General features: G+C 40.8%; 2 protein-coding genes and 1 pseudogene across 4 annotated transcripts; 1 reads left to right on the plus strand and 2 right to left on the minus strand.

Annotated features, from left to right (window-relative positions):
• Window positions 1-27,876, minus strand: part of LOC139421224 (lysine-specific demethylase 8-like) — a 46,467-nt pseudogene that overhangs the window by 12,279 nt on the left and 6,312 nt on the right.
• On the minus strand, window positions 13,781-17,970 carry LOC139421222 (uncharacterized). Its single transcript, XM_071171905.1, has 11 exons — window positions 17,699-17,970; window positions 17,523-17,563; window positions 17,212-17,309; window positions 16,973-17,099; window positions 16,705-16,871; window positions 16,425-16,576; window positions 16,191-16,335; window positions 16,002-16,095; window positions 15,803-15,881; window positions 15,389-15,465; window positions 13,781-15,247 (listed from the first exon to the last, which is right to left on the minus strand). Exons 3-11 carry the CDS (start codon window positions 17,264-17,266, stop codon window positions 14,128-14,130), a joined length of 2,016 nt encoding a protein of 671 aa, XP_071028006.1. The 5' UTR covers window positions 17,267-17,309; window positions 17,523-17,563; window positions 17,699-17,970; the 3' UTR covers window positions 13,781-14,127.
• Window positions 18,062-26,779, plus strand: LOC139421225 (non-structural maintenance of chromosomes element 1 homolog). 3 transcript variants are annotated; one of them, XM_071171907.1, is made up of 8 exons: window positions 18,062-18,176; window positions 24,508-24,640; window positions 24,863-24,984; window positions 25,080-25,157; window positions 25,274-25,420; window positions 25,510-25,626; window positions 25,990-26,116; window positions 26,282-26,779. In XM_071171907.1, exons 2-8 carry the CDS (start codon window positions 24,523-24,525, stop codon window positions 26,395-26,397), a joined length of 825 nt encoding a protein of 274 aa, XP_071028008.1. In that variant the 5' UTR covers window positions 18,062-18,176; window positions 24,508-24,522; the 3' UTR covers window positions 26,398-26,779. The 3 variants fall into 3 exon arrangements, with proteins under 3 accessions (XP_071028008.1, XP_071028009.1, XP_071028010.1); XM_071171908.1 differs by having other exon boundaries at window positions 25,996-26,116; window positions 26,282-26,537; XM_071171909.1 differs by having other exon boundaries at window positions 18,074-18,180; window positions 24,378-24,640.

Here is a 27,876-nt window from a genome sequence, read left to right on the forward strand (position 1 = left end):
CAATAGAGAACATGCTATAGAATATGCTATTTCATCAAACTCCCTCGATCAATGCCCATAAAGTCTAATTTAAGTGGTATGGAGCAGCACAAAATTCAACAAATATTGACAACACAATAGGGAGGATAGCCTCAGCTTGGCTCATCCATTTACAGCCTTCAATAAACTAGAACATTTGTTTAGTCCTTAATTTAGTGGTAATTCCTCCCTTGGCGATTAGTCTGAGTATTAGATGGAAATGGGCCAGCTGCCTGAGACTGGCGATGGGAATGCAGTTAGATGATCTGTGAAGGATTGTGTGTGTGTGTGAGGAGGCCAGGAGGATAGTTTCACAGCTCTATTGAATAGACATGCTAAATGAGAGTGGGGTCTCATTATGGTGGAAAGGGCACCAGATGACAAGATAATCAAACAATTGAATATTAGTAGAGTAAAAGCTCTAATGTAGTGATGTAGAAAATATTAGATTGTAGAAAAGAAGTGTGTTAGAGAGCCTCCCCCTCCCCCTGTATCCTCAAGCTGAACTTCAACACACCTGCTGAGACAACCTTGATCTAAATATGTGCCAAAGTCCTGTTGTTTCAAAAGCACAGCGATTGAGTCAATCATAATGATAAACTTGTTAACAATATTGAAAGGACAAGACACTCCATCAAGGATTTTGGACACACTGACAAACAGAACATACAGCTCTATCCTGGCAACTCTATGGGGCCTGTAGCTGTTAGCTCTATCCCGGCAACTCTATGGGGCCTGTAGCTGTAGGCTCTATCCTGGAAACTCTATGGAGCCTGTAGCTGTTAGCTCTATCCCGGCAACTCTATAGGGCCTGTAGCTGTAGGCTCTATCCCGGCAACTCTATGGGGCTTGTAGCTGTATGCTCTTTCCCGTTAACTCTATGGGGCCTGTAGCTGTAGGCTCTTTCCCGTTAACTCTATGGGGCCTGTAGCTGTAGGCAGAATCCTTATGGAGATACAGAACACTTTCAACCTGTGTGTTAAAAGTCTTTCTCCATGGCACTCTGTGTTTTTGAAAGAGAAAGCTTGTGCTTCAGGGTGTGTGCTGCACAGCGTGATTTCATCCACATAATCATCTCATTGGTTTGACATGCTGGATGAAAGTCTCACCCATGGGAATTGATGGTGAAGTCATTAGTACGTGAAATGCTGAACAATTTGTTTTCACTTCCCTCTATCACTCTTTCATTACAATTACTTGCTAAACATAGGCTGAAGATCAACACAACGATACCTATTTGGATGCAATAGCAATGCATATTTTTGCATAAATTTTCTTCAGACATGATTTCTTTCATGCTCTGATTATTATAATATGTATAAAATAATTCATGGTAGAGAACAACACACGTTATTATACCAAATGGGGGATCATCCCAGCAGGTGCTCAAACATTAAATATACACTATATATACAAAGTAAGTGGACACCCCTTCAAATGAATGAATTTGGCTAATTCAGCCACACCTGTTACAGACAGGTTTTTAAAATTGAGCACACAGCTATGCAATCTCCATAGACAAACATTGGCAGTAGAATGGTCTTATTGAAGAGCTCACTGACTTTCAATGTGGCACCGTCACAGGATGCCACCTTTCCAACAAGTTAGTTTGTAAAATGTATGCCCTGCTTGAGCTGCCCCGGTCAAATGTAAGTGCTGTTATTGTGAAGTGGAAACGTCTAGGAGAAACAACTGCTGAGCCGTGAAGTGGTAGGACACACAAGCTCACAGAACATGACAAATATTTGCTTGCAACACTCACTACCGAGTTCCAAACTCTGGTAGGAAAATCAACACAAGAACTGAGATTCGGGAGCTTCATGAAATGGGTTTCCATGGCCAAGCAGCTGCACACAAGCCTAAGATCACCATATGCAATGCCAAGTGTCGGCTGGAGGGGTGTAAAGCTCGCTGCCATTGGACTCTGGAGCAGTGGAAACGAGTTCTCTGGAGTGATTAATCACACGTCACCATCTGGCAGTCTGACGGACTAATCTGGGTTTGGCGGATGCCGGGAGAACACTACCTGCCCGAATGCATAGTGTAAAGTTTGGTGGAGGAGGAATAATGGTCTGGGGTTGTTGTTCATGTTTCTGGCTAGACCCTTTACTTGAAGAGAAATCTTAACGCTACATCATACAATGACATTCTAGACAATTCTGTGCCTCCAATTTTGTGGCAGCAGTTTGGGGAAGGCCCTTTCCTGTTTCAGCATGACAATGCCCCGGTGCACAAAGCGAGGTCCATACAGAAATGGTTTGTTGAGATCGGTGTGGAAGAACTTGACTGGCCTCCACAGAGCCCTGACCTCAACCGCAATGAACACCTTTGGGATGAATTGGAATGCTGACTGTGAGCCAGGCCTAATTGCGCCAAACCTCGCTCTTGTGGCTGAATGGAAGCAAGTCCCCGCAGCAATGTCCCAACATCTAGTGGAAAGCCTTCCCAGAAGAGTGGAGGCTGTTATAGCAGCAAAGGAAGGACCAACTCCATATTAATGCCCGTGATTTTAGAATGAAATGTTCGACGAGTAGGTGTCCACATACTTTTGGTCACGTAGTGTATATTTCACCTCTCTGTGCATATGCCTAATCCAATCCAAAATTCTCTACATGCCTCTGGAGTCTGCTATTCTCTTATGCATGCCATTCATTCCTAACAAATTTGTAAATTGAGTTGTACCCATTTTTTTTTGTTGTCGGAATATTGATTTATAAATTGTAAGTAGATCAAATGCCATAGTAATTACACGGTGTTATAAACAGTTAACAATATGGGTACGGCAGATCAAATCAAGAAGGAGCACATGACCTGCATGCATGGTAAAGAGTATTGAGTCTGTCTTGTCAGTTGCTGAGCTTTGGACAAAAGTTACCATGGTTATGATGTCTGAAATGGAGCTTGTTAATGATTTACATAAAAGGGAATTGTTTGATAATGTTAGTTTGTGCCAAGTAAAATAGACACATTTTCCCTGAATAGTTCCCCGATAATGCATTTTGATCAATTCAAATGTCATCAAATAGCAACCATCTCTATTCATTACATCTGCAGTTCCTAATCAGCCTCTCTCACTCTTTGTTTGTATCCCTTTCATCAGTGCTTTGGACAGCTCAAGGACACTTCCTTGTGGAGAACTCCAATGCTTCCACCATCAATAGGAACACAGGGATGTTTTGGGCCCTTTTACAGTGCATGTATATTAATAGTATATATTAATGGTAGGCTACATAATAATGGCAGTAATTTCCATTATTTGGTGACCTAGAGCAGAAGGTGTAATTGTAACACATTGTTTTCTTTTTCAGCATGTTATTTGGCAATCTGTCACGGCCGTCTTCCTGGAAGGAATAAGTGGACTAAAGCGCAGAGTGGTGAGCGTACATTACTTTATTTCTAATGTCGCCAACAAAACAATACGACCGTGTGGCTTAAGAGGGCTATAGTGCCACTGACAAAGTCAACTTCCCAAAAATAACAAAGGGGAAAAGGCTGCCTAAGTATGATTCCCAATCAGAGACAACTAAAGACAGCTGTCCCTGATTGAGAACCATACCCGGCCAAAACAAAGAACTAAAGAACATAGAATACAGAACATAGAATGCGCACCCAAATCACACCCTGACCAAACCAAAATTGAGACAACAAAAAAGGCTCTCTCAGGTCAGGGCATGACACAATCTTTACATATATTTTGAGTGGAATGGAAGGATAGAAATATCAGGTATGTGTATGTGAAGATCATCCAATGGGAAAATAGAGCTAACATTAATGAAAACTTGCAATTGCATCTTTGTTTTCATTAAGGATATGACTCATATGTCCTTCCAATGTTGTTTCCCTACTTAGTAATGGTGTGTGTTCTCTGTTTGACACTGTTTCCTTTGTTCTTGATGTCCCTCTCAGATAGGAGCAGAAAGACTTTCTTTATAGGTCTGTGTTACTGTAATTTAATTATGCCAATGTGTTTTCATTAATTGAAAACCCTTAATCTATTTCATGAGAATTTGTAAGATTCTTGTTTGCATAAAATAGACGGAGACCAGCCATTTCAATAATAGGTAACAGAATTTATTCTCAGAGCGCGCTGCCACTTCACCACGAGCAACAGTTTATACACAAAACATGACGTAATTTCATTGCTTAACAGAAACCCCTCCTCTCGACAGGGACAAAGTGAGGTGAAAAGTTCATTCTAACTTACTAACACACTCCCAGGTAACTTTTGACCCCTCAACATTATCGATCACCACTTAGCTGACAGTTCTAATTAACAGAAAACCTAGGAATGCACTCACTGTCTTATCTAAAAACCCCAGAGCACAGTTTCGTCGGTTCAACCATAGGTTAACAACCTTATCTGTTTACACAGTCCACTTCTTTCTTCCTAGTTGGAATGGTGTTCATTAACTTTAATTACTCCTTGTCTGTGTCACACAATCCCATTTTATGAACTCATATTGTTAATCAGATATAATAAAACAGAGTATAAGTTTACTTAGTTACAGTTCTATTTGAAATGGGGATATTGTTTATTCATTTATTCATAATAATTCTAACAGTCTGCTGGTTACCTCAGTGCTGGGAACACTCAGCTTCCTGGCTCTGAGAAAGACTCTTCCACCAGAGGAGGAGATGCTCAATGAAGAGGAAGGCCAGCCTTTGCTCTCATCTCGCATGATGTTAGTTTCCTAATTAACTGACAGTACTCTCTCACTGTACCCTTATTTCAATGGGAATCTATGGCACTGCGTTTGGTGTCTCTGTTTTAAATGATGGTTATTCATTCTGCTATGAATTTGAATATCACAGTATTGAAAATAAATATTGTTTGTCTTGCTAATTTGATAATTTTCCATCTTAATGTTTGGCAGGTATAAGCAAAGGGTGGCAGTACAAGATGCAAAGTCAGAATTCAGTAAGTTAATGTAGCTTCACAGGCACATTTGTTATTATACAATCAATCATTGATCTATTCCTTTGGGTTAAAGGGCACCTCCGTTACCTTGCTTTTGTTGTTTCACTGTTTTACTATCCTGTTAGTCATCTAAAGCAATTCCTTGTGTGTTTCCTTCTCTTCAGAGACAATCCTGCAACTGCTCAAAACCAAAACCATATTGCTTCTGAGCTGTTGCATGGCATACAGTGGTAAGTAGATTGTACTGCACATCCAAAAGTCCGGACATTTCCCTCAGAGGAATAGTGTTTTTACCAGTGTGTTGTCATCGTAGGTCTGGAGCTATCTTTCTACAGTGGTGTGTATGGGACATGTATCGGGGCAACCTGCGACATGTATCTTCAACCTCAGGAGACTGAAGAAATTTGGCTTGTCACCAAAAGCACTCACAAACTTCTACAGATGCACAATCGAGAGCATCCTTTCGGGCTGTATCACCGCCTGGTACGGCAACTGCTCCGCTCACAACCGTAAGGCTCTCCAGAGGGTAGTGACGTCTGCACAATGCATCACCAGGGGCAAACTATCTGCCCTCCAGGACACCTACACCACCCGATGTCACAGGAAGGCCATAAACCAGAAACCGTGGATTGATGGCAACATTCGCATGAAGCTCGAACCACTGCTTTTAACCAGGGCAAGGTGACCGGAAACATGACCGAATACAAACAGTGTAGCTATTCCCTCCGCAAGGCAATCAAACAAGCTAAGCGTCAGTATAGAGACAAAGTAGAGACACAATTCAACGGCTCAGACACAAAACGTATGTGGCAGGGTCTACAGTCAATCACGGATTACAAAAAGAAAACCAGGCCTCCCAGGTGGCGCAGTGTTAACCCTCGCAAGGCTGCAGGCCCAGACGGCATCCCCAGCCGCGTCCTCAGAGCATACGCAGACCAGCTGGCTGGTGTGTTTACGGACATATTCAATCAATCCCTATACCAGTCTGCTGTTCCCACATGCTTCAAGAGGTCCACCATTGTCCCTGTTCCCAAGAAAGCTAAGGTAACTGAGCTAAACGACTACCGCCCCGTAGCATTCACTTCCGTCATGAAGTGCTTTGAGAGACTAGTCAAGGATGATATCAACTCCACCCTACCTGGCACCCTAGACCCACTCCAATTTGCTTACCGCCCAAACGGGTCCACAGACGACGCAATCTCAACCACACTGCACACTGCCCTAACCCATCTGGACAAGAGGAATACCTATGTGAGAATGCTGTTCATCGACTGAAGCTCAGCATTTAACACCATAGTACCCTCCAAACTCGTCATCAAGCTCGAGACCCTGGGTCTCGACTTCGCCCTGTGCAACTGGGTACTGAACTTCCTGACGGGCCGCCCCCAGGTGGTGAGGGTAGGTAACAACATCTCCACCCCGCTGATCCTCAACACTGGGGCCCCACAAGGGTGCGTTCTGAGCCCTTTCCTGTACTCCCTGTTCACCCACGACTGCATGGCCATGCACGCCTCCAACTCAATCATCAAGTTTGCAGACGAGACTACAGTGGTAGGCTTGATTACCAACAACTACGAGACGGCCTACAGGGAGGAGGTGAGGGCCCTCGGAGTGTGGTGTCAGGAATATAACCTCACACTCAACGTCAACAAAACAAAGGAGATGATTGTGGACTTCAGGAAACAGCAGAGGAAGCACCCCCCTATCCACATCGATGGGACCGTAGTGGAGAGGGTATTAAGTTTTAAGTTCCTCTGCATACACATCACGGACAAACTGAATTGGTCCACCCACACAGACAGCATCGTGAAGAAGGCGCAGGCAGCGCCTCTTCAACCTCAGGAGACTGAAGAAATTTGGCTTGTCACCAAAAGCACTCACAAACTTCTACAGATGCACAATCGAGAGCATCCTTTCGGGCTGTATCACCGCCTGGTACGGCAACTGCTCCGCTCACAACCGTAAGGCTCTCCAGAGGGTAGTGACGTCTGCACAATGCATCACCAGGGGCAAACTACCTGCCCTCCAGGACACCTACACCACCCGATGTCACAGGAAGGCCATAAAGATCATCAAGGACAACAACCACCTGAGCCACTGCCTGTTCCCCCCGCTATCATCCAGAAGGCGAGGTCAGTACAGGTGCATCAAAGCAGGGACCTAGAGACTGAAAAACAGCTTCTATCTCAAGGCCATCAGACTGTTAAACAGCCACCACTAACATTGAGTGGCTGCTGCCAACACACTGACTCAACTCCAGCCACATTAATAATGGGATTTGATGGAAAGTGATGTAAAATATATCACTAGCCACTTTAAACAATGCTACTTAATATAATGTTTACATACCCTACATTACTCATCTCATATGTATATGTATATACTGTACTCTATATCATCTACTGCATCTTTATGTAATATATGTATCCCTTGCCACTTTAAACTATGCCACTTTGTTTACATACCCTACATTACTCATCTCATTTGTATATACTGTACTCGATACCATCTACTGCATCTTGCCTATGCCGTTCTGTACCATCACTCATTCATATATCTTTATGTACATATTCTTTATCCCTTCACACGTGTGTGTATAAGGTAGTAGTTTTGGAATTGTTAGGTTAGATTACGCATTGGTTATTACTGCATTGTCGGAACTAACATCTGCTAACCATGTGTATGTGACAAATACATTTGATTTGATTTGATTTGAATTAATGAACATGCACCTGTGGAGCAGTTGTTAAGACACTAACAGCTTGCAGACGGTAGGCAATTAAGGTCACAGTTATGAAAACTTAGGACACTAAAGAGGTCTTTCTACTGACTCTGAAAAACACCAAAAGAAAGATGCCCATGGTCCCTGCTCATCTGCGTGAACGTGCTTTAGGCATGCTGCAAGGAGGCATGAGGACTGCAGATGTGGCCAGGTAAATAAATTGCAATGTCCGTACTGTGAGATGCCTAAGACAGCGCTACAGGGAGACAGGACGGACAGCTGATCATCTTCGCAGTGGCAGACCACGTGTAACAATACCTGCACAGGAACATCACACCTGCGGGAAAGGCACAGGATGACAACAACAACTGCCCGAGTTACACCAGGAACGCATAATCCCTCCATCAGTGCTCAGACTGTCCGCAATAGGCTGAGAGAGGCCAGACTGAGGGCTTGTAGGCCTGCTGTAAAGGCAGGTCCTCACCATACTTTACCAGCAACAACGTTGCCTATGGGCACAAACCCACCGTCGCTGGACCAGACAAGACTGGTAAAAAGTACTCTTCACTGACGAGTCGCGGTTTTGTCTACCCATGGATGATGGTTGGATTCGCGTTTATCGTCGAAGGAATGAGCGTTACACCGAGGCCTGTACTCTGGAGTGGGATCGATTTGGAGATGGAGGGTCTGTCATGGTCTGGGGCGGTGTGTCACAGCATCATCGGACTGAGCTTGTTGTCATTGCAGGCAATCTCAACGCTGTGCGTTACAGGGAAGACATTCTCCTCCCTCATGTGGTATCCTTCCTGCAGGCTCATCCTGACATGACCCTCCAGCATTACAATGCCACCAGCCATACTGCTTATTCTGTGCGTGATTACCTGCAAGACAGGAATGTCAGTTTCTGCCATGGCCAGTGAAGAGCCCGGATCTCAATCCCATTGAGCATGTCTGGGACCTGTTGGATCGGTGGGTGAGGGCTAGGGCCATTCCTCACAGAAATGTCCGGGACCTTGCAGGTGCTGTGGTGGAAGAGTGGGGTATCATCTCACAGCAAGAACTGGCAAATCTGGTGCAGTCCATGAGGAGAAGATGGCCGCCTCGCTTCGCATTTCTAGGAAACGATGCAGTATTTTGTTTTTTTATGTGTTATTTCTTATAATGTTACCCCAGAAAATCGTAGGTTTTATTACATACAGTCGGGAGGAACTATTGGATATAATAGCAACTTTAACTCACCAACATTATGACCAGGAATACGACTTTCCCGAAGCGGATCCTTGTGTTTGGCCTACCACCCAGGACAATGGATCGGATCCCAGCCGGCGACCCAAAACAACGGCACCGTAGAAGTGGCAGACGGAGCGGTCTTCTGGTCAGCCTCCGTAGACGGGCACATCACGCACCGCTCCCGAGCATACTACTCGCCAATGTCCAGTCTCTTGACAACAAGGTAGACGAAATCCGAGCAAGGGTAGCATTCTAGAGAGAGACTGTAACATTCTTTGTTTCACGGAAACATGGCTCACTCAAGACACTCTATCTGAGTCGGTACAGCCACCTGGTTTCTTCACTCATCGCGCCGACAGAAACAAGCATCTCTCTGGTAAGAAGAAGGGCAGGGGTGTATGCCTTATGATTAACGAGACGTGGTGTGATCATAACGACATACAGGAACTCAAGTCCTTTTTTTCACTTGACTTAGAATTCCACACAATCAAATGCCGACCGCATTATCTACCAAGAGATTTCTCTTCGATCATAATCACAGTCGTGTATATCCCCCCCAAGCAGACACATCGACGGCCCTGAAATAACTTCATTGGACTCTTTGTAAACTGGAAATTACATATCCTGAGGCTGCATTTATTGTAGCTGGGGATTTTAACAAGGCTAATCAGAAAACAAGGCTCCCCAAATTCTATCAGCATATCAATTGTGCTGACTAGGGCTGCCAAAACACTAGATCACTGTTATTCTAACTTCGGTGACGCATATAAAGCCCTCCCCCACCCTCTCTTCGGAAAAGCTGACCACGACTACATTCTGTTGCTCCCAGCCTATAAACAGAAACTAAAGCAGACTCCAAAGTGGAGTCGCAATTCAACGGCTCAGACACGAGAGGTACAGTATGTGGCAGGGTCTACAGTCAATCACGGACTACAAAAGAAAAAACCAGGCCTCCCAGGTGGCGCAGTGCGTGCTAACCAAGGTAGCCAGGTGTTTCCTCCAACACATTGGTGCGGCTGGCTTCCGGGTTGGAGGCATGTTGTGTTAAGGAGCAATGCGGCTTGGTTGTGTTGTGTTTTGGAGGACGCATTGCTTTCGACCTTCGTCTCTCCCGAGCCCGTATGGGAGTTGTAGCAATAAGACAAGATAGTAATTACTAACAATTGGATACCACGAAATTGGGGAGAAAAGGAGGTAAAAAAAACAAACAAAAAAAAAAACAGCCCCGTCGTGGACCACGATGCCTTGCTCCTAGACAGACTAAATAACTTTTTTGCTACCTTTGAAGACAACACAGTGCCACTGACACGGCCCGCGACCAAAACCTGCATCTTGCCTATGCCGTTCGGGCATCACTCATTCATGCATTTTTATGTACATATTCGTATTCATTCCTTTACACTTGTGTGTGTAAGGTTGTTGTTGTGAAATTGTTAGGTTATATTACTTGTTTGATATTACTGCATGGTCAGAACTAGAAGCACAAGCATTTCGCTACACTCGCATTAACATCTGCTAACCATGTGTATGTGACAAATACATTTGATTTGATTTGCATTACTTAATGCAGCTGGTAGCCACACCAGATACTGACTGTTACTTTTGAATTTGACCCCACCTTTGTTCAGGGACACATTATTCATGGCAACTGCTCATTATGTTCATCCTGGGTTTCACTGGAACACTCTGCTTCTTCATGGTGGAAAGAATACAGAACTTCTCTGTAGACCTACAACAAGAGTATTAGGACCCATCATTTCAACACTGGCACAGTCATGTATTTCAGACTTACATTTCTAGGTTTTTTAACAGGAAAGATACTTTGCACCTTCAATGTCTTAGCTTTAACTTATCTTGCACAACACACTAATTATAACCAACGATATTGATGTATACCGGAAAATTTAATGCTGTGTTGAAATGTGTATAGATTGACAAAATTGTTCAAATTTAGTCTATGACAATTCTCAACATCCACCATGCCAAAGCTTACAGGAGCTATCCAGTGATTTAAAAAAAAACAATATTGCCTTGTAATAATACAATTACTGTACAACTTATTTTCAGTGCCCATAGCATGTAGCAGAGTAGTTAAAAAATACATCTATATGCATGAACATTTATGGTATCCTTTACTTCCATTTTATTATATTTTTCATTTTACACTTCAAAATGTTGTCAGTCATGCATACTAAGTGCCTGTTAATGTTTTGGTTGCTTGCATCTGTTAAATTAAGCAAATTTCTATTTAAAAAAATGGTTAAAGTAATTTATTTGCCATATGAATCCTCTGTGGCAACGAGAAGGTACAAACACAATCTGATTTTTAAACATTTAAACCAACAGGTGCGCTAACTTGTGCTTCTTCGGTTAGTGTCTCCCAAAGTGTTGGTAGACGTCACTGGGCAAGTGCAACACTTTCATTTTTACTGGGAATTGAAGTTCTAGATTGCACATTCAAAATCAGAGGTTATTGTGTGGGACAACAACGTGCAATACACATTATGCTCAGGAGATGGTGCTGAAATACAACTGTAGGCATCAATTTAGATCAGAATGAAGGAAACATTAACGTTGATCATACAATAAAAAACACTCTAATTAAACTCCTATTTCAACTATTCCTTTCTAAAGACTGTCAGGTTGCACCTATACTGTTGCGGTTCTCCTTTTCTTATATACAGGAAACGGATATGTTAACTCAGTCCAAGCAGAGACATTTGCATCCTCATGATAATGCACTTCTCTTTTTTCCCACCATGGCAATAGATTGCGTGTGCTGTTTTCGATTGCAAGTTCTTTCTGGTACTGCACGTTATAAAAAATGTGTGATACATACATTGGTGGAAAAAGTACCGAATTGTCATACTTGAGTAAAAGTAAAGATTCCTTAATATAAAATGACCCAAATGAGTCACCCAGTAAAATCCTACTTGAGTAAAAGTAGAAAGTATTTTGGTTTTAAATATACTTAAGTATCAAAAGTAAATGCAATTTCTAAAATTTATTTAGGTATCAAAAATAAAAGTATAACCATTTCAAATTCCTTATATTATGCAAACCAGACGGCACGATTTTCTTACTTTTTAAATTTACGGTTAGCCAGGGGCGCATTACAACACTCACACATCATTTATAAACAAAGCATTTGTGTTTAGTGAGTCCGCCAGATCAGATGCAGTAGGGATGACCAGGGATTTTCTCTTTAAGCGCGTGAATTAGACCATGTTCCTGTCCTGCTAAGCATTCAAAATGTAATGAGTACTTTTGGGTGTCATGGAAAATGAATGGAGTAGAAAATACAATATTTTCTTTAGGAATGTAGTGGAGTAAAAGTTGACAAAAATATAAATAGTAAACTACAGATACCTCAAAAAACGACATAAGTAGTACTTTAAAGTATTTTTACTTAAGTACTTTACACCACTCGGTACATATTAAAGGTGATGCAGACTTTCAACCTAAAATATTTTCCATTACAAATGCTCACCTTCAAATGCATCTATGTCCAACATTTTATTACACTTGCAACAATTTAGATAGAAAGCTAAAAAAGAACCGGATAAAAGGGATTTCATTGTTAGTACTCCATAAAAGTGATATATATTTAAAATTTTCTAAAAAGGACATTTTAATGTTGATCACTGGCAGGAAGATGTGACATCACTGCAGTTAATTTGTTTTCCAAGCAAGGTTCAAGAGCAGGGCCCATAAATCATAGAGGTGGATGACGACCTTAGAGAAGCACTGGACCAGTGAGGGCACCATAGGTCCCGCAGTACTTCACAGGTAATTGAGTATTGATTGCATTATAATCAGAATCCTAAAGTGTTCATCCTTTGTGCTATTTTCTAGTCAATTGTGCAACTTGATGCTTTGCATACAAACATTAAGAAAAATGTGTGGTATAAGTCCTGAAATGTACCTTACCTATTGGAATCTACAAGCGCTCACCTGGTATTTCTAACACTAACTGGACCGAAGCTTAACGTGCCTGCAACACAGAGAAGTACATATGTATTTGAGCTATTAAATGGCAATAACAGAAAGTGGTGCCAATGACAGAATAACTCAATAAATTCACATTTTCAAGACAACCTTTGAGCTGCCTTTTAATCCTCAACAAAATTCAATTTTGCAATGAAGTCCGCGAAAATGAATTTCCATCACTTGCATTGCCTGTCCAAAGCATTCAAAGTATGACATAGCTGTGAATGCCACCATTCCTGCATGCTTGCTCAATATAAGCATGACAAGTTGGCATAGCAGACCTGTGACTCTGTGAAAATGGCCTTTCACCACCCCCTCAGGTGTCTACACACTTCTATCTTGGCCTTTGTTCAAAAACAGCCTGTCACAAAATCGCCACAATACCATGAAAGAAATTATGCTGAATGCCTCAGTCATTCCAATCGTATACTATTATTGATGGTTAAACTGTGGCAAACGCCTCTCAATAGTCTGCATGATAAACCATCACTAGTCTGGTAATCTCACCAGTTAAGCGAAGAGCTTTGAAGTGAAAAAAGTGTTTATGTTTTTTACAATAAACACTTCAAACATGAACTTCATCCTCAGAAAATAACCCTAAACAAATATTTTTTTGTTGATTAACCTGATTCGCAACACATCTATGACATCAGAGGCTGGTTCTACTTTCTGGGCGTGTATTTCCATGGAAGCTGCAATGTGCCTGTTTAAAGGAACAGCGCAGAATAAGGAAGTAGGCCTACCACTTTTTTCATCAGAAATCCAACCTCAATGTTTGCATGTGGCTTGTACTGTTAACACTATTTAGCCTATCAAACATCAGATGCAATGAAACTGTCTGACTATTTGACTATTTTGGGAAGCCATTAGAAGAGAAGTCACTTTCAGAGGCTGGAGACTAGTTTGACGACCTTGATGTTTAATCAAGATGTTATTGCTCAGTATTTCAACTGAAGTACACATCCTTATTTTTTTTACATCCCAGATGATGAACAACATGCTTCAGACAGATGAGGCAAAGACAAGACATGTTATATTTCTTCAACAATTAACTGTTGCAGTTTCCCCACACACACATGTTTATTTACAGAAGCTGTACATCCAAAATGTGGAACATTTCTGGACTTGAGGCTACAGCATTTTCATGGCAGAATGGTATTCAAACTGTTTGTATAATATAGAAAAAAACATATATATGAGCTCAAGTCCCCAAAATAAATTGTAAAGTGCAAAAGTGTCTACCGTAGAATCACACACAATGATAGGAGCTGTCATTGTCTATTTGCATGGCTTGGTCTGAACAGAAAGCAGTAAGAAAGGGATTTCCAGGTATCGGACATTGTCCTCCCTGTGAGTTGGACAAGACATTTAGAGGTATGTTCCTCATGGAGCTTTGAGGGATCTCAGTCTCCAAACACTTGTTCAGCAGTTTGTCTGAAACCCACTGATCTGGGCTATTTTGTCCCAGGCTCTGTAAAGTCTGATAATCGACGTCACTTGGGGGGAGGCAGCATCCAGGGTCAGGCAGGCTTTGGTAACATGGATTCACATTGTAAATCAGTGGCTCGCTACTGTCCACATCCTGGAAACCCTTAAGTGGCAGTGGCACATCCATGAAGGCATCAGTTCCTCTCTCATTGTCCTTACCGACCGCCTCACTGAAGCTCTGATATCCAGCAACGACACTGATAACATTGTGAGGTTCGGACACATTGCTGTCATTAGAGCCATAGATCAGACTGGTGTCCTCTGCTGACGTGGTAGTCTCTGAATCATCACTGGTGCCATCACACGGGTGATATGAAAACTCGGTTTGCAAGAGGGGTGCACAGTTAGTGGACAAGTTAAGGTCTTGTTGACCAGTACCAAGAAACAGCTGTGGATGGGCATTTTTCAACACTTCAGCCTCACCAGAATGGTAGGAGGAGTTACAAAAGAGCAGAGGCTGCATAGGAAATGAGGATGTCTTGCTTGTTGTTAACTCTTGAATGGAGTTGAGGGGCACTGAGGGGGAGTAGGTAATATTGTTGTAACAAGACGACCCACAAGAGCCTCCAGACTCACTCATAAAAGGAAGAGGATTGTAGTCAGATGAACACACACCAATGTCTCTATTTGGCTCAGTGCAATTCATTTGTGTACCATCATCTGTCATAGGAGGGGCTAAGAGCAATGACTGAGGATTCCCTTCCAAAGGAACAAGGCTGGGAAAGACTTTGCTCAGGGCCTCTTGAAGATGGCTAATGATCTGCACATTACTAGGCTCTGGGCTCATGGGACATGTGTGGGCATAACCCAAGGAAGATGATGAGTCAAGCTCTGAGCCACTACCTCTTCCACTGCTCCCATCTACTATTGAGGGGTTTGTCCTGTAGGGAAAAGACAAGCGGGCAACTTTCAGTGAATTCAAACTTATTTTCATTGCAAGGACTTGACTGCCCACGCAAATAGGACTGAACCTGAAGACACCTTTTCATTTTGCTATGTTTATAGTGCAGCTATACGCTCACCATGTTTTTCCTTCAGTGTCCATTTTTGAAGAATCAACATAGATGGAGGATAAACGTATTTTGGGAGGAGACAATACCTGTGGTGGAGAATAAACATAACTAAATGCAAATTCACAAATGGAAGGACTTACAGTATGAAAGAAATGAAGGCTTACAGTTTATTTAAACATATACTATTTAAGCAATACTTCTTAATAAATAATTAAATGGCCAAGGCTTAATAAATAAATAAATAAATAAACGGCCAATATACCACGGCTAAGGGCTGTTCTTCTGCACAACGCAACGCGGAGTGCCTGGACAAAGCCCTTAGCTGTGGTATATTGGCCATATAGCACAAACCACTGAGGTGCTTTATTGCTATTCTAAACTAGTTACGAATGTTGGAGATAGAGATTGGAGATAGAGCCTCACCTTAGGCACTCCTGGAACCATATACAAAAGGTCTGGGTTTGAACATTTAGGAATAGTATCCCACCACTTGGTTTTGAGTCTGCAGAGGGGGGGAAATAGAATGATTTGAAAGCCTATAGGGCCAATATGAAGCTGTATGATAACAAATGTTTGTGGAAACAGACATACTGTCACCTACAGACATGTCAGGACAACTTACCTAACACTGCACCAAAACAAAGCACTTGTGATGATGATAACAGCAATGCAACTGAAAACAATGACAATCTGGAGTACTTTCCGAGATGATGCAGCTGTGGAGCAGAGAAGAATATACAATGAGCTACAAGGTGAAAGTGAAATTAAGGTTTGAAAACCCATGGATGATAAATCTCATTTAGTCACTTACGGTTGGTGAATTCCAATTCTTCACTCCAGTCACTGAAATGGCCGCTCATGTCAGTATAGGTTCTGACCTTCAGAGCATAAATGGTGTTTGGCTCCAAGTCTCTGCCAAGTAATTCATGGGAAGTTGTTGAGTCATTTTTGGACACCTGTCGGAACAAAGGAAAGGGCTAGAGGGAATGTTGTCATTGTGATGTGACAGCGAACAGGGGGAATGCTGTATATCACCCTCCTTTACCTCATCTGTTTCTCCTTTCTTTCTGTAGCTCAATTCGGCAATCAAGTCCTTAGAAAGCGGTGCATCATCAGGGTAGTTTGTCTTCCATTTGACCTGGAAATTCCCATTTTCTGTTGGTTTCACCTTTTGGATGGTGGGGGTTTTGGGTTTTACTGTATTGGGCAATGACAGGCATGGTTTGACATATCAATCAATTAAAGAATGGTTTAATTTCATGCAATATTCTTTATAACAGTAATTCATTTTCAAATAGCAATCTGCATATGTAGATGCAACTCACTGCTGCATTTGATACAGAGGATTTTGGAATTTAGACGCTTCCCAGAATTCCAAAGTGTTGCATTAAACTCCTCCCCAATAATAAGGACCATTGGATCAATAGAGCATCCACATTTGAAAACATCATTGGACCTCTCCTTTTCCTTGAAAGTACAATCATTCTGGCCTCTGGGAAATAAGTTGAATAATAATGCAGTTTCGAAATTAAATAGGACTTCTTGGTGAGATTAACATCGACAATAGAAAAACATAAACAATCATAAACTTACATATTTTGTGAGCTCAATAATTCCAATGTCATGTTGTATTCAGCACACTTAGACTTGTCAGTTGTAAAATGACAAACCATACTTTTGTCATAATCGTTGAAGCATTGAAGATTTCCGTCACTCACTGCTACAAGTAATTAACAAACAAAAATCTTGTCAAATGTTAATCATGATCAGGCAAAAATACTGAGGTTAAATCTACTTACATGTTTATAGGCTATATACAAAAGACTGCTTACCATCATCAGCTATCAAAGTCCCAAAGTTTGTGAATATAATAATCAATAGAAACATTGTTGCTGAATACTTTAGAGTAAACCACACAGTATAATTAAATCTGAAATCAGAAAGAGAAAATGTTTCAGGTTAGTGGTTAAATTCCTGCATATTAAAATAGACTACACGTAGGCTAAATGTGAAGAAGTAAGTGACAATTAATTCAGTAATACGGTTTTTGTGGGTCCGCAGTTGTTGCTTTTGTTAATAGACCTAACTTTCCCACTAGATTCCCTTGATTACATAGAGATATAGCAAATCGAAAGTCACTCACCCACACAATGATATATTATACTTTTGAGGAAGTACTCAATCCTTTAAAATAACAAACAAAAAACAATGAATCTATTATACAGTATATAGTCTTCATACGATCTACAGTGGTAACAATCATTTGTCACTTTACACAAATAGAAAGAGCTGCTGTTTTGACAACTACGAATTGCTTACTGGAAATTACAAATCCAATAGGACACACCTTTCATGGGAAGTTCGCCCCCCTTCCTTGTATGACCATGTCGCAGGCACGTACGCTTTATTTTTGTTTTATGGTTGATTACCAACTTCGAATTCCATCAATGACATCTTAATAATATTGCAATCTTTTTGCAACTTGGTCTATTGCCGGGAAGTCCGGTTTCAGATTAAGACAAGGTACACCGAGCCATATAGTTTCCAATCTAAACCATAGCTACTGTACTGTTTGCCTTTTTGCTTGAGATGCTTTTGGTCTACCAGTCCGCTTGGGGGCGGTAGCACCTTGGCTTCAAGATGGTTTTCCAGAAACACCGTAAACGTAACTACAAGGGAAGAGGAAGACCCGTGCATGTCTCACGTACAACCCGCGTAAAAAAAGCTAGCTAGCTAACTTTTGACAGACGTAAAAGGAACCATCATTAACAAAACAGAGCAACGACTGACTTGCCTGGTGAGTGCGGATGCTGTTGTTTGAAGTTTAATATATGTCTTGTATTATATATATATATATTGTTTTTGCTCTATTTTGTCCGGAACATTTGCTGACATGTTGTTACTGTTGGTTGCCTAACAATAACTAACTAGCCAAATCAAAGTTTATTGATCGCGTTGCCTTACACAGTAGCAGATGTTATCGTGGATGCAGCGAAATTACTAGCGCCTAACCGTCAAGCAAAAATGTCAAACCACTAACTTTACACAAATAATAAAAAACAAGAAATCACAAATTTCAGAACATCTCCAGACAGTTGGCTAACAACTAATGATCAAAATCAAATGTATTTGTCACATACACATGGTTAGCAGAGGTTAATGCGAGTGTAGCGAAATGCTTGTCCTTCTAGTTCAGACCACAATAAGGATTAGCCACAATAGTGGATTTTGCGGTTGGCTTTCAAAATAAAAGTATCAATCCTTATTGTGGCTAGCTTCACAACACACAACCCGGTCCGGTCGAGCCTCACTAGCCAGATGAAGCTAGCTGGCTGCTTATAACGTTAGCTATGGGCAACAGTGTTAAGTAGCTGGCTTGCTATTTATTTTCATGAACTGAAGTTCAATTTCAATAGGCGAACAACAAGTGGTAACCTAGCTATTACTTACAAGGATTCCCAAATCATTGCTAAGAATAATGAAAATGACTGCAGTTTCTACTGGTCATTGTTTTCAGGCTGGTTGTATTGGTGCTAGCTAGGTACCAAGGTAAAGCTAGCTACCCCAGAAGTTTCGGGGACCCAAACGACATTCCATAGTCTGTATATTGTGTAACTTCGGGAGGGCAATATTTGAAAAACAGCGCACTTGGTAGTGTGTACCGGTGCTCGACCAGTCGGCAAACGTCAGAGAGCGGTTGATTGTCAAGGGCAATGAATTCCATTATCTTGGATTTAATGGATTTCGCCTTTTGAGTCGTCTCGCTGAAATGTTTTTACTCTTTCAAATGACTGCTTGATCCACACAGCAGACATTGTGGGCTAGGTTAGGAATGCTGTGTTGCACGTGTAGCGCAAAATTTTAAATGGCGTTATTATGTCATGTACCTACGTTATATAGGTATGCACGGTAGCTTTGACATTGTTTTTTAACATCGGCGTTGAACAAGACATCGGGCCGATACCTAATGTTGGCATTTTTAGCTAATATTGGTCGATTCCGATATGTTCACCGATATATCGCACATGCCTACTAACAACCCCAATATAACCACGTTTATATGCACACAGTATTCCGGATAGTAGCTCATATCCCAGTATTATTCTGGATAAGCTCTTTACATGCACCTTTGATATCCTGCTCAAGAGTATCCCTGTAACCATGAATATTCCTCCTTTAAATTCATAAGGATTAAATGGAATCGTAACTGATATGGACACTGACTGTATGCCTACAACCTCTCACATGTACTATAGCTTAATATAATATAACTCAGGCAGAATTATGAATTTCTTAAGATGGAAAAACACATTTTTATTTTGTCTAGGGAACAGGAGTGGACAAATTATTTATTTCTTGAAGCATCTCTTGAGAAAATAGCAATGCATGTGTAATTTGATTTCTTTGACATTGTTATGCAAGCAGACAGTATTTCAATGTGTCAGCTAAATGGAATTATTATGGTGGATCGAACTGCGCAGGTAGTGTGCTTTTTGAAGTGATTTGTTTGACAATCAGATGAAAACGTCACAAAACTATGGGGTCAATTTAACGCCATATGTATTCAATTCAAAATGAAATAAATAATGAACATGAAAAATAAAGTAGAGAATGTAAACATATTTTCGAGGATGGGTGAAATAATGTTGAAATCAAAAACCAAACAATTGAAAGCAAAATGTATAGAATTCTAAACAAAAATAAGATGTCAAACGCAAAACCCCCAAACTTGTAAGCAAATAATTTTAACGCGAGAGCAAAACTCTATGACAAATGAAATTTTTTTAAATTTGAAAACGAATGCAAAAATCTTTCTGTTAAAATTTTCCAGCAACCAATCCTATTGGATACATTTTGCCTACACTCTTGCCTGCATGTACTACCTTTTTGTTAAGCTACTCGTTCGTACCTTTGCTTTCAATGTCTGTTTCTTTGCTTTCACTGCCAGTCTTTTCAATTGCGAGTTTTGGCATTATTTTTCCATGAAGGGCGGGGTTTAGAGGGAGGCATAGACAATGAGTCTCCATTGGTCCGCTAGTTTTGGAGTGACGGTTCATCTTAACCCAATCAATGATTTGATGTGTCACTGGCTCTACAATTCTACACATTTTGCTTTCAATTGTTTGGTTTTTGATTTCAACATCCATTATTTCACCCGTCCTCATATGTTTACATTCTTTTCATGTTCACAATTTATTTCATTTTGAATTCAATACATATGGCGTGAAATTGACCCCATACACAACACCCATGATATGCAAAACTGAGCTGCAAAAAACAACAGTAAACGGGATAAGATGTTTACATGCCACAGTATCCCATCTAAAATCAGCTTATCCCAAGCATCTTATCCAGGGTTTGTCATAGATATAGGTGCGCATGTTATTGTGGTCTTCGTAATCAATATGCAATCTATGCATTCAGTGCCTTCAGAAAGTATTCAGACCCCTTGACATTTTCCACATTTTGTTACTTTACAGCCTTATTCTAAAATGGATTAAATAAATACAAATCCTCAGCAATCTACATACAATACTTCATAATGACCGATCAAAAACAGGTTTTTAGAAATTTGAGCAAATGTATTAAAAATAAAAAACAAATAGTCAGACCCTTTGCTATGAGATGTGAAATTGAGCTTAGGTGCATCCTGTTTCCTTTGATCATCCTTGAGATGTTTCTGAGCAATCGGGGGAGAAGAGCCTTGGTCAGGGAGGTGACCAAGAAACCGATGGCCACTCTGAGAGAGCGCTAGAGTTCCTCTGTGGAGATGGGAGAACCTTCCAGAAGGACAACCATCTCTGCAGCACTTCACCAATCAGGTCAGATGGAAGCCAATCCTCAGTAAAAGGCACACCACAGCCTGCTTGGAGTTTGCCAAAAGGCACCTAAAGACACTCAGACCATGAGAAACAAGATTCCCTGGGCTGATGAAACCAAGATTGAACTCTTTGGCCTGAATGCCAAGCGTCACACATGTTGTATTCGGCGCATGTGACAAATACAATTTGATTTGATGCTGTAACCGCTGCCAAAGTTGTTTCAACAAAGTACTGAGAAAAGGGTCTGAATACTTATGTAAATGTGATTTCAGTTTTATTTTAAAAAATAAATTAGCAAACATTTCTAAACCTGTTTTTGCTTTGTCATTATGGGGTATTGTGTGTAGATTGGGGGGGGACTATTTAATCTATTTTGTAATAAGGCTGTAACCTAACAAAGTGGAAAAAATTCAAGGGGTCTGAATACTTTCTGAAGGCACTGTATATAAACCCCAAATATATTTCTAAATAATGATATGTAACGTACAGCATTAGATATATTACACTGAGCTACAGTGCCTTGCGAAAGTATTCGGCCCCCTTGAACTTTGCGACCTTTTGCCACATTTCAGGCATCAAACATAAAGATATAAAACTGTATTTTTTTGTGAAGAATCAACAACAAGTGGGACACAATCATGAAGTGGAACGACATTTATTGGATATTTCAAACTTTTTTAACAAATCAAAAACTGAAAAATTGGGCGTGCAAAATTATTCATTTTTTATTTAATGTAAGATGGCAACCTAGACACGTCACAGTGGCTATAAAGCTGAAGCATCCATTTAGAATGTTTTCTCACCACCACATATGGTAGTGAGGAAGTCCAAACACAGGTAGTGGGGTAGAGGATGGAACAAGGTGAAACTGTTCCGACATTCTGCAAATGTTCTCATCGATGATACATCTGATCTCAATACATTTTTCTGTTCCCAAAACAAAAATCTGTTTACGAACACAGTGCATCAAGTTTTATAGAGTTGGCGCTTTGCCAAAGTAAAAGATAAGTGTGTTTTTAGGAGTGCAAGGTCGAATTGAGTTTGTGCACAAAGACACTTCCCAGAGGATGCATTCCCTAACATAAATATGCAAATACATGCTACAACAAGCCAATAGGATCTCACTAGCTTGTACTTGGCTTTGCCCACCTCCTTGCTTGTTCTGCCCACTATTCTTGATTTCCTCCCACTGTAAACGACACAGATGAAGTATTTTGTTTTAGTTACACATATTTGATAGCAGCCTACATAAGAAATAACTAATATTGATAACCATCTGGATGTCACCTTGATACATACATGGTCTACTACTCAATAGGAAGGGCATGAACGGCAACAACACCGGGACACTGTGCCCTTCGCGCCTGCTTAACAAGCACTACTGTCCGGCAACGGCATGGGAAGTAGCTACCTAGTAGCCAATATCAGGGTGATAGTCACAGTAAGCACACACATACAACCCATGAAGCAACAGTACACCCATCATCAATATTTAAAAATTAAAAATAAACTGTCTTCAGTTTAACTGAATGTAAAATTATTTGTTTAAAACAGTGAAATCCGACTCACGACTCATCCTCTGGCTTCAAAACAAAAGTCCAAACTCTCACGGTACTGTAGCTCAAATGTACAGTAGTGGCGTAAGAAACAAAAAATAAATAAACAACATTGCTCAATTAAAACCGTCTGACAACAGAGTTTCTAAACCATACTCTTCTGTCTTTGGTGTAACCTATAGCAGTGCTTTCCACACACCCACTCCTTTCCTTTCGACACACCCACTCTCCCATACTCCGGTCACCATATTGCATTCCAGATACCTCCTTCTCGCAACGTTTGATGTGTGTGTGTGTGTGTGTGAGATCTATATACACAACTGATTGTACAAAACATTAGGAACACCTGCTCTTTCCATTACATAGACTGGCCAGGTGAATCCAGGTGGAAGCTATGATCCCTTGTTAAAGGTGTTCCTAATATTTTGTAAAGCCAGTGTGAGTACGTTGCGTTGTCTATTACTACCGGAGAGCTACACACAAACCCTGAGCGAGCTAGCTAACATAACTATATTGAACAAACATATAAATGCAACAATTTCAAAGATTTGACTGAATTACACTTCATAAAAGGAAATCAGTCAATTGAAATATATTCATTAGGCCCTAATCTAATGGCGTGGATCAGAAAACCGGTCAGTATCTGGTGTGACCATTTGCCTCATGCAGTGTGACACATCATCTTCGCATAAAGTTAATCAGGCTGTTGATTGTGGCCTGTGGAATGTTGTCCCACTCTTCAATGGCTGTGCGAAGTTGTTGGATCTTGGCGGGAACTGGAACACGCTGTTGTAGATGTCGATCCTGAGCATCCCAAACATGCTCAACAGGTGACATGTCTGGTGAGTATGCAGGCCATGGATGAACTGGGACATTTCCAGCTTCCAGGAACTGTGTACAAATTCTTGCGACATGGGGCTGTGCGTTATCATGATGAAACATGAGGCAATGGATGAATGGCATGATAATGGGCCTCAGGATCTCATCACTGTATCTCTGTGCATTAAAATTCCCATTGATAAAAATGCAATTGTGTTTGTTGTCAGTAGCTTATGCCTGAGCATACCATAACCCACAATGGAGCACTCTGTTCATAACGATGACAGCTCGCCCACACAATGCCGTACACGTGGTCTGCAGTTGTAAGGCCGGTTGGCCGTAATGCCAAATTCTCTAAAACGATGTTGGAAGTGGCTTATGGTACACAAATTAACATTTACATTCTCTGGCAAAGCTCAGGTGGCCATTCCGGCAGTCAGGATCCCAATTGCACGCTCCCTCAGAACTTGAGACATCTGTGGCATTGTGTTGTGACAAAAAACATATTTTAGAACGGTATATTATTGTCCCCAGCACAAGGTGCACCTGTGTAATGACCATGCTGTTTAATTCGCTTCTTGATGTCACACTTGTCAGTTGGATTGTCTTGGCAAAGGAGAAATGCTCAAGTTTCGGCACAACATTTGAGAGAAATAAGCTTTGTGCTTATGGAACATTTCTGGGATATTTTATTTCAACTCATGAAACATGGGACCAACACTTTGCATGTTGCGTTTATATTTTTGTTCAGTGTAGCTAACCACTTTCATCTGTGAGCTAACGTCAGCCTGTAATGCAAAGAGGCAAATTGGCTTGTCGATGTGTGTGCCCAAGCACTAGCAATTATTGGTCAACCACATTGTGTGGGGTCCAATGGAATCTCACACCCTCAAATACTGCTTATCCAAAATCGTTGTTGAATGTTTTCTAGGGCTTTCCTTGCACCATGTCTCGACCACTGGGAGAAAGCCATAAAAGGTTCCTGCAAACCATGATGGTCAATGGGATCATTGATGGTGCCAAGGCAAGGGCTCTCCACCGGCATTGCTGTGAGACACACGGTGGTAAGAACAGCATAGCTGCGTACTATTTTGCCCCGGGTCCTCTACTGTTTATTTTGTGTCAGCATGGTAAACCCTTAAACTCAAAGGTCCAGTTTTCTAGACACAATAGAGATTCTCTATTGTAAGTGCCTTTAAGTCCAGGAATAGGCTTAATCTAGGTCTGAGAAACTGGACAAAAATGTTTTTGTTGAGGGCCACTCACATGTACCCCTTTTTATACAGCACACTATGCTCATGATAAACTCGATGAATTCATCGAGGTTATCAATGCCCAGCTGCAGCCCATGTTCATGCAGATCAGAAAAGGGATGTCTGAGGAGGATGGTCTTCAGTACCATGCTTTGGTCAGTGACACTAATCAAATTCATTCACAAAGCTCTTTTACTACTACCATCATGAACTGCTCTTATTTGTACTGTTGACATCTTCTCCCGTCCAGGTGAACATGGCTGAAACTGATGTGACCAGGATGTCAACTGATTATGCAGACAACGAGTTGGAATTATTTCGAAAAACAGTGAGTGCTGTTTTTAGTAAATTGTAAATGACTGACAATAAGACTTAAAGAATGAAATAACATTTGAATATCTCTGTAATAACTGGCATGTTCTTATTTTTGTATCTGTTTTTTAGATGGACCTAATTGTGGACTCTGACAATGGAACCGCCTCTTCCACGGACATTCTTAACTGTGCCGACAGCCTCCAGACAAAGAAGCTAAAGAAAAGAGAAACGGAACATGTACTGAACAGGCTTGTTCAGGATAAGTGGCTGAATGAGGTACTGTCTCTGAAGACACATTCTATGCATGCAGTTATTGCTTCTTGAGCCACTGATTGACTTGCAATCTGTGTTTGTCTTTTCTTCAGAAAAATGGAGACTACTCTCTCTCCACTCGATGTATAATGGAGATGGAGCAATATATTCGGATGTTGTATCAAGACCAGGTCAAGGTCTGCCATATCTGTCACAATGTGGCCTTGCAGGTAAAGTGATACAACTTCAATTTAAATTGCAGTAAATAAGTTGCATCTAATGTATTCCTCCAGCTAGCTAAATTGGAGCCCATGTCAAATCCAAATTGGTGTAACATCTGCTTTTTGTCAGATTCCCAAACTCACTTTTCTCAGTCCTCTGCTCTCTGTTCAAACTTGCTAGAAGGTAGAATGTTTAATGTTGCATGTTTAATGTTTTGTTGGATATGCTTCTCATGAATGGTGTAGTTGCTACTCAAAATATGTTGCCTGAATTTAAATGGGATTGACACCACTGATATAGCCTGGCTTTCTAGACAATGCATTTGGTTTCATGCTTCATTTTTGTAATAATCTGGTCTTTTTACCTCTCAGTGCCAGATGTGTGAAAATCCTACATGTGGCATCAAAATCCACACCCCTTGTGTCGCCAGATACTTCAAAGGAAGGACTGATCCACGATGCCCTGCCTGTGAGGACTTCTGGCCACATGAGATCCCAGGTAATAATGTTGCGCTGATCAAAGAATTGCAACACAAGTGGTACCATGATAGTCTATATAATGGTCTGTGTATACATATCACTTTCATCTGTTTCGACTCAGACGAATAAAAAACATATTTACCTATCTTATCTAGTCATTCATATCATTTTCCCTTCTCTATAGATGTGTATAGACCTCCGTCCTCTCAGAGCGAGACTCAGTCAGCAGCCAAAGAGAACACGGCCCCCACCCCCACCCCTCGGTCTACAGCTCAGACCCGGAGGACCAGGAGGTCATAACCTCACGGATGTATGTATAGCTGTCAGAACTTTCAGTACAATGTTTTGCCTTCCTTCAAATGTAAAGAGAACTCAATTTCAGTTTGAATGTTGGTTAAAACATTTTTATTATATATTAAATGTTAGATGTTCTCCTGAAAGAATCTAACTTTCATTGAATTGTCAATGGTCTCCCGTGAGCTCCACTCTTAACTTGATTATCTCGATTTTTATTATGTTACTTTCTAGGGGAGCAATTCTGGGAAGTGTGGCAACTACTTCAATCATTCTTTCAGGCAGTTTAAATGGAAAGCTGTGTGTACATAATTTGTGCCTGTGGTTCATTAGGATGTTAAATTAAAATAGTACTGCCTTATTTGAATAAATTATGGACATTACCTCATCTTTGAGTATCTGCAGGAATAATTTGGGAACAATTAAATATGCTAATTTGAAAAAGCATACCCTATCAAATTAAATGGGTAACAACTCCATATTTTATATGCAGTAGGAAATGAGCATACACTAACTGCTCCTTCTTTTAATTTAGTAATGAGTAGAAGCAAGCGCCAATCATGCAGGTAGCTTGGCATTCAATGTGTGCCATAATCACATTCAAGTGTTGATAGATTGAACACAACTGGCTTTCCTTTGTCATGGATATGAGGTGGGACACTTAATTATGTAAAATAGCCATAGTGATAGGCTATTTTCCTCTACTCAAGTTAATTGAGTTCAGCAAATTTCCCATACTTCTTCAATATGAATCGCTGTTGTAAGTTGTGAACTATGTAAATTGAGACTTGTTTCCAACCTTATTCCTTTTTGAATTACCATTGTCACTTAACCATGAATTTGTTTATAGAATAAGGTGTTTTTAAAGCCATTTGGTAGATGAGGCTGAGAGGGCTGAAGCAATGAAAGGACAGACATGTTAATGATTGTTTAAGAAGAAAATAACATTCAGACCTAAGTCACAACATACGTGAGCACAGGACTTGCATTTTACAAGACCACTGCAATAACCAAAATTCTGACTAAAAACAACCTGAATCTGGATCCCTCATCGTGGGTCAAATCAAATCAATCAAATCAAATTTTTATTTGTTACATACACATGGTTAGCAGATGTTAATGCGAGTGTAGCGAAATGCTTGTGCTTCTAGTTCCGACAATGCAGTAATAACCAACAAGTAATCTAACTAACAATTTCAAAACTACTGTCTTATACACAGTGTAAGGGGATAAAGAATATGTACATAAGGATATATGAATGAGTGATGGTACAGGGCAGCATAGGCAAGATACAGTAGATGGTATCGAGTACAGTATATATATAAAGTGGCTAGTGATACATGTATTACATAAGGATGCAGTCGATGATATAGAGTACAGTATATACGTATGCATATGAGATGAATAATGTAGGGTAAGTAACATTATATAAGGTAGCATTGTTTAAAGTGGCTAGTGATATATTTACACCATTTCCCATCAATT

The sequence above is a fragment of the Oncorhynchus clarkii genome, chromosome 12, assembly GCF_045791955.1.
Source record: "Oncorhynchus clarkii lewisi isolate Uvic-CL-2024 chromosome 12, UVic_Ocla_1.0, whole genome shotgun sequence".
Taxonomy (NCBI): Eukaryota; Metazoa; Chordata; class Actinopteri; order Salmoniformes; family Salmonidae; genus Oncorhynchus; species Oncorhynchus clarkii.